This window comes from Castanea sativa, chromosome 8 (genome assembly GCF_040712315.1).
Source record: "Castanea sativa cultivar Marrone di Chiusa Pesio chromosome 8, ASM4071231v1".
In the NCBI taxonomy this organism is placed as follows: Eukaryota; Viridiplantae; Streptophyta; class Magnoliopsida; order Fagales; family Fagaceae; genus Castanea; species Castanea sativa.
In genome coordinates this window covers 31252449-31260305 of record NC_134020.1, presented here as the reverse complement: position 1 = coordinate 31260305, position 7857 = coordinate 31252449, and the positions used below count along the sequence as shown (strand labels likewise).

Genomic DNA, 7857 nt, shown 5'->3' with positions numbered 1-7857 from the left:
TACATCGAAATTTAGAGTACATCCACTTTCTATGAGTTCACCATTTTTCGAGAACATTTTCAAAACCAAAAATGATTTTCAATTTGTCCAAATTTATCAAATAATCAAAACTATTGGTATCTTTTTTTCGTTGAATCAAAACTATTGATATCATCCCATATGTATCATTGCTTATGCATATATATATGCATGAAACCATAGGACATGTGTCCCCAAATTTATGTAGTAACTATAATATTTCTATACAATGTGAAGGATAGAGGAAACTGTTTTCATGTCAATCAACGGAGAAGGTGTCACATATATATCTCATTCACTTTTTCTTTGTTCCATCTCAATTCCACGAATTTGTCAAACCCTCCACTTAAAAGATAGCAATCCTAGGTATACTAATTAAGAGTTATTTTGTTGCTTTTACTACTTTCAAAACATGATATAATTTCTAAATTACCTGATCAGCTGGCTTCTAGTCCCCAAGCTTTTAACCCTGAGGTTTGGGAAGCCTACTGGCTATACAGTATCAGAACTACAAACATTATACGTATATGAAGGAAACAAATTAAAAATAGTACATGCATAGCTAACATGAATTACATGGAAATATTCCCAGTGAACAAGGCGTAGTTCCCACATTACTTCTCATAATTTGCTGTTGCATCACTAGCACAGAGGCAGAGCTACCAAAATCTACAGAAGAAAGATAGTCACCAATCACACCTAGTTCCTGATTTTCACTCCAATTTGTTAATCCCTCGAGGAGTACTGGATTTATCCCATGTTTCCTTCCCACAATCCAAAGGTCATACGAATCATCATTCATGGCCTGAATAGCTGCAATAGTTTCATCTCCACCCCTCACCACCACCTCTTTATAAATCACCCTATCATTTTTCTCATTTTTAACCCAAAACCATGTAACCAACCCATCATCAAGCTTTTTCTCCATCTCATTATCTCCATTGAAGTTATAGGAAAGAAAGCGTATCACAGTAAGAGAGATGCTCCGGTTCCCAGCCATTCTATCTGCAAAAACAAGAGCCTCTCGAGCATCTGCTCCTCCTAAAAATAGCAAAACAAAATGGTGGACAGAATTCTCGGTGGATATGGCTGGAACAGCCCTTTGAAAATTACCTTTGTCAACAAGAATTCCAACAGAACAAGGTGCATGAGCTAAGACATGTGAGTTCACAGACCTGACTCCAGCTAGTACAACTTCTGCGCCTCCAATATCCAAGTGTTCCTTGTGGAATGGTAAGATGACAAGAGTAGCTTTGCATTCAAGAGCGAGCTTACAAATATCTTGGTACATGGTTTTTTTCGGTGACACAGCTGTGAATGTACGGAGCTTGAGGTAAGCATTTTGGCTTTCCTGATAAAGCTTTAGGGCACCGAGGATAGCCTCAGAGGATCTATATTTGGAAGGCAATTCCTGTTCTTCGTGATCTATAAACAAAGGGGCAGCACGACCAACAAGCTCAATGAGATGGAGAGCAAAGATTGAGAATGGGCTAGTGACCGTAGGATTGGAGACCTCAACAAGTTTGATGAGGCCATCCACGCTTTCCAGGTCATGCATGCATAGAACTATACGAACTTCATTTTCTGGAGAGGTATGTTGAATGGTTCTCCTTTTATTCACCATGTATGGCTTTGTTGGATCATAGAGGATGCTGATCAAAGCTGTACACGTTCCAGTCACCGCTGCTGTTAATAGTATTAGCAAAGTGAAACCTGGCTGACCTATAATCTGTATGCATACATCCAAAACAGCAAGCAAGAGAGATGAGAACGGCAAAAAAGAAAAAGAAAAAAAGAAAAAAGAAAGAAGGTGACTTACATTTTCTTCTTTAAAAAAAATATATTTCGTAGAAAGTTAATTGCATGTTTGAAAGAGACAGAGAGAGAGAGAGAGATTCAGATTTGTAATTTGGAAACCTTTTAGTTTTGGTAAAGAAGGAAAACACTAGTGAAATTGCATTTAATTGGTTAGATGAGCAAACTTGATTTATTTACATTTTCTTTTTTCAAAGAAAATGAAAATTGAAAACATTTTGGATAAATGTTCCGTTTGAATAAAGCTTATTACTAAAAACTAAAAATATTGTAGCAAAATAATTTTTAAATGTGTGAATAGTACTGTGGGACCAATTTTTAATATATTTTTTTTTAATAAAATGCTTGTGGGTTCCATGAACAGTGTGTGAACAGTGAAATTGGTCTCTCGCACAGTGAAATAACGTGCATGAACAATACTGGTTACTGTTCATGCACGTTGAAAAAAAAAGGACAAAACGCAAAAAAGCTAAACGTAGTAACAATAATCCGTACCCAAACCGCACCAAAGTATTTTATTTTTTTATACAAGATAAAATTTCTACTCTAACCTAATCTAAGTGTATATCTGTGTGAAACTCCTTCTTGGAGACTTGAACCCCAGCCTTTGCTCCCCATACTCCATAAACATTTATACTTATAAAGTGACTACTGCACCAAAAGTGCGCGGTAGTTGGATAAAATATTTCTATGTACACAACATGATTCACAATCATTAATATGACTTGTTATATAGTTGATGCATAATAAACACAATATTAGCATTAGATCCAAATAAAAGTGATGTTTTAATCCTAATAAGCTGTGCTAATAGTTGGTAAAAAAAAATCAGTACCCTTGAATTAATATATATTTATTGAGTGTGAGAGAGCATACCACTTTATCCATCCAATGGAGATACAATAAAATCTCGACTTGGCCTCTTAAGCTCAAAATGAGGCTCATAGTGAGACTCTCTCTTAATGGGACGTTAACGAAGACAGCAGCCATGGCGGTCACAAGCAGCTTGGAAAAGTAGCCAATCAGAGCCAGAGCAAACAATGGCGACAAGTGCAACCAGCCAACAGCAGCCATGGAATATACATCTGTGGTAATCCCAATAAAAATAAATGCAATTGGCATGAGAAACTCAAAAATAAGAGTTTCACACCTTGCCACAAGGTTCGACCCCAGTGGAGGGCCATCCGGTATAACCAGTCCCAACATCATTGGCCCTGTAGCAATGGCGACCCCAAAAAAATCTGTGAGAAACCCCATAACTAAAACCAATAACAAAATTGCAACCACATAGCCTTGATCAACTGGATCCCCTTCAGGAGTATGGTCAACGATCCACTGCATTCCTCGCCCAACGAAAATGACACAGAAAGCCACTAAAACCGCCAAAGATATCAAATACCATAACGCAGCCATGGGCTTTGTTTCCCCTTGTTTTGCTGCCTCAAACGCAAAAAAAGCATTGAGCCCTATTGCATCGCAAATTATGGACGTGGATAGTGACATTCGTCCAACCTCGGAGCTTAGGAGATTTAGCTCTTCAAGAATAGTATATATGCACGGAAATGATGTTATAGCCATAGAAGAAGCAATTGCTCCAATCGAAGTAAATTTTGCAAGATCATTATCCATGGAATTGCGCATAATCATTGCAGCAAGTACAACTATTATCAAGGGAAACACCATTCCGGAGAATGCAATATACATTTCCTTTTTTCCTGCTTTTTTTACTAGGGATAGATCCATTTTCACACCGATCACAAAAACGAAATACATAAAACCCATTAGTCCAATATTTCTCAACACGTATTGGGCATTATCCGGGAACATAAATGAGAAGAACTTTTTGTTGTGGCCTAGAACGGAGGGACCGATGATTAGACCGCCCTTCACAACATTAAATCATCAACAACAAAAATTACTGAGAGTTAGTGGCTAGAAATATACGTGCTTTTAATACAAGGCTAAACTTCCAACTTAATTAGACCAACAAAAAAAAAAAAAAATCTCTAGCTATAAAGTATGTATCATAACATTTATGAAAAAAAAAAAAAAACCTAAAACTGAAGCTTACAATGATCTCTGCGACAATCCTAGGCTGTTTGAGAGGCTTCGAAAGAAAGCGAAGGATCTGAATGATAGTGATGATAATGGCTATCTCAAGCAACAATAACGTGAAGGAGGAATTCAAGGGATTCTCTCCATAAAAAATGCCATAGGGGTGAGTGTTTTGAATGCTATGGCAAGTGAGAATCATTTCGGGAGATTGGATGGCATTACTAGGTGCATGCAACTCAGCCACCTGAACTTTCATGGTGCTCCGAAAGCCGTCAGAATGGCCACTAGGAGCCAAAGAACGATATATTGGGTAAACCCTAACCATCAGAATAATGCTAAATCAACAAAATTGAGAGAGAGAGAGAGAGTGAAGAGCTGCCAGGGATGTGGACGTGCTTTAAAAGAGGTAGAAGACTGGAACCTTATTTTAACGGTTGAACATTTCTATGATTCCATAAAATCAATGCTCTTGGATATAAATTGAAAAGATTGTTTTTTCTCAACAAAAAAAAAAATATATATATATAATAAAAAAGAAGAAAAGATTGTTAAATTTATTGGGGCAGGTGTAATGGATTCAATAAATTTTGCTATATAAGTCTTAACAAATTTTTTACCAATTTAAAAAAAAAAAAAAAAAAAAATCCTTGACCAAATCCTAATTTTGCTCAAAAAAAAATTTTGTTGGTAAATATTATATATTTTGTCAACAAATCGTGGTGATCAATAGAATCTTCTAAAAATGGAGGTTTCTATTATTGCTATTAATAAAAGAATTATATGTTGATTTGCTTACGGTTGAACAAGAGATTTATAGTTTAATCTCCGCTTACAAAAAAAAAAAACTAATTAATGTCTTAATCTGATAATAAAAAAGCCATCATTAGAAGTAAAGTAAACAAAGTAAGTTTTTTTTTTACCTCGTTAAGGAGTATACTAACTAGAAGTACAGGGGAATTGATCATTGAACTATAGTAGAGAAAATAGGATTAAACCGAGAGGGACCACTAAACATGGGCCATGGCCCATTCCATAAAACCAAAAGATATGATGGGGGCCCAAAGCATTGGCATCAATGGCCATACTCTGCCATAATAATAGGAGGATAATGATTTTCCTCAAAAGAAGGCGGCTTTTACGTTGGTGGTAGCGGAGAGAATTTATTTGTGTTCAGGTGCGTATTACATAAGGTTTTTAAAGCCATCACCATTTGTCAGGGTACAAAATTAAATGAATGAAAGAATGCAGGACCCTGAGTCATTGAGCCCATCCTTTATAGACTTTACTATGTAGTGTTTGGACCACTCTTGTCCTTAATATCTTTTTTAAATTAAATACATCTGCTCTGTTGTTGTGAACTTTATTTTCAATATATTAGACCAGTGAAATTTTTATTAAAGTTGAGTTTCAATTATTTTGGTTGTCATTGTCGCTTTTGATGGCATTTGAGTGGAATTTATGGTGTGCTTATGTGTTAAACCATTTTTTCTCTTCTTTATGTGTTTATGTTTGTTTCTCTAAAAAAAAAAATTTAGTTAAAACAAGTTTTTTAATTTTTAATTTTAGAGAGCTTCAATTTATAGGGTTCACTTTTTATACAAGCTATCTATTATTATTTTTTTTTTATACGAGTTATCTATTATTAAACTAAGACACTAATTTTTTTTTTATTGTTATTTTTAGAGAGTTTCAATTTATAGAGTCTACCTTTTATAGGAGCTATCTATTATTATTACTTTTTTATATGAGCCATCTATTATTAAACTAAGACACTAATTAATTTTTATTGTCTCTTATATATATACATTTGAATGTAACCAAGTTGGGTCGTTAAAAACGTTACAGAAGAAATCAACACTGACAACACATAAAAAGATATTCAGGGTTAATTTTGACATGTCTCTTAACCAAACCTTAACAACGGGTTGGCAACAAGGAAAATATGATCGCGATTAGCATGGCTTTTTGTTCGGAAAAACTAGGAGATAACTGTCAAACCAATCTGGCACCTTTCCATGTTATGTAACGCACTCATCATCATGCTATTTGCTTGGAAAAAATTAAGATAAAATCATAAAACCAATCTGTAACTTTCCATGTCATACATGTAAAGCCTGCATCAATTATAAGATAACCGCTAAGAAGTAAAACCGTTGAGCCCTTTTTGATATCCCAACCATTTCTCATAGGCTTTTTACAGTGCTGATGAAAGTAAATTAGAAGGTCTTGCAAGTCCATACGGAAAAACCTTTTTAAAGGTTCACTGAGTGGTTTATCATGAATCTGATTTAAGAGTTCAGTTTGAGTAAAGGTATGCCAACTATATTCTTACAGTAATTTTTGTTTACAAATTCTAAATTGCAAGATGTTATTAATGGATAAAAAAACGATATTAACAGTCAATTTTAGTTATAACCAATAATAACTTACTAACTATATAATTTATTATAAATTATAATAAAAATGTTCTAGATGTAACTCATTTTTTTTTTTTTAAAGAGAATTTCAACTTATGTCGTCTAGATGTAACTCACTCAATTTTCTACTCTCACAACTTTTGTGTAATAATTTTTATTACACTGAAGTGGTCAAACATTTTTTTTCTCATTATCAAACCCGGCACAAAACGGTCATAAAACAAAAGTTCGGCCACAAAAGTTGATCCTAGACTCTCTCCCTATCAAAAAATAATAATCACATGTCGATAAGCAGAATAGCTTTCCGATGTGTAAGTTAAATGACAAAGCTACGCGAAGTATGCATAACTGTTAATGTGAAAAAGTAACATATTTTGGTTTTTTTTTTTTTCGACGTTGTAACATATTTTGGTTAGCATAATTCATGTTGAGGATAATAATTCCAATAAAAATAGTGATAGTCATGTTATAGTTAAACTTAAAACACAGTTTACCATGATGTGCATTAAGGCTGATAGGTAAGACTAACCATCAGGAATCATCATTACATGACTGAATTACTAAAAACTAGTAGTAATGTAATTTCACTGGCACTGGCAAATGCTTTCATTGCCAAAAATCATCTTAAACACAATCAAATCTATCTTGTTGGGACTATTATTTTGTATACAGAAATATTAATTGCTAAGACCATAATATTGCTTATTAAGCTGCCCACTTTAAATGAGATGGACCTTTAAACATTTGATCTCTTTCTGTTAGGGTCTCCTCCCCAGGTTCTAGAGGTGGTTTGGGCCCTTCTCCCTGTTGGTTTATATTAACCTTACTTGCAAAAAAATTAGTATAAAACTAGCCCCATCACACGCATTTTACAAGTATGATAAAAAAAATTTTAGCAAAAAAGGAAAAGAAAAACTGTGTTTTTATTATATATATAATTTTTATTTTATGAATCTAATATATAAGTGGATAAAGTAATTTGACAATTAACAGGAGAGTGCTTTTTTTAGCACCAAAAAAAAAAACTCTTATGTTTTTATTTTATATATATCATTTTTATTTTGTAAATCTAATTTATAAATAGATAAAGTAATTTGAAAATTAACAGAAGAGTTGTCCTATTTTTTAGGTAATGTTTTAGTAGAAGTTAGAGTTGCATTTTTACCAGATTATTCTTTAGTTTTGTCTCTACTTAAATATAGAGGTGTAAGGGCATTTTTGAATTAAAAAATGAAGAATCCAAAGAGGAAAAACCCCTTAAATAATAGTATAAATAAGTTAAAATTTACAATTTTTTTAAACCATAGTTAAAACACTCACATTAGACAAACTATAATAGCATAAGGGTAAATTTGCACACTCAACTTCAAAAACCATTCATGGTAAATTTGTATAAATTTAAATTTTTACTATAATAACTATGCAAATATATACAATTACTAATCAAATCTATTTTTTAATATGTTTTTACTCAAAAAAAAAAAGAAAAGAAAGGAGAGATGGTTTGAGAAAAAAAAATATTATTAAAAAAAATATTATGTAAAATAGATAA

The 7857-nt window shown here is 33.2% G+C and overlaps 1 protein-coding gene across 1 annotated transcript; it reads right to left on the bottom strand.

Moving 5' to 3' along the window:
• Window positions 1-470: 470 nt before the first annotated feature.
• Window positions 471-4256, bottom strand: LOC142608421 (cation/H(+) antiporter 24-like). The gene is made up of 3 exons (XM_075780197.1): window positions 3905-4256; window positions 2710-3717; window positions 471-1747 (listed from the first exon to the last, which is right to left on the bottom strand). The coding sequence occupies exons 1-3, from the start codon at window positions 4211-4213 to the stop codon at window positions 581-583; spliced, it is 2484 nt and encodes an 827-aa protein (XP_075636312.1). The 5' UTR covers window positions 4214-4256; the 3' UTR covers window positions 471-580.
• Between the last annotated feature and the right edge of the window lie 3601 nt (window positions 4257-7857).

What these genes read in the sequence shown, in the direction of transcription:
- LOC142608421 (XM_075780197.1), bottom strand. Translation starts at nt 4,213, where the DNA reads ATGGTTAGGGTTTACCCAATATATCGTTCTTTGGCTCCTAGTGGCCAT. An exon ending in GGATTGTCGCAGAGATCATT is followed by an intron (nt 3,718 to 3,904) that starts GTAAGCTTCAGT and finishes AATGTTGTGAAG; the next exon opens with GGCGGTCTAATCATCGGTCC. An exon ending in TCCATTGGATGGATAAAGTG is followed by an intron (nt 1,748 to 2,709) that starts GTATGCTCTCTC and finishes GTATGCATACAG; the next exon opens with ATTATAGGTCAGCCAGGTTT.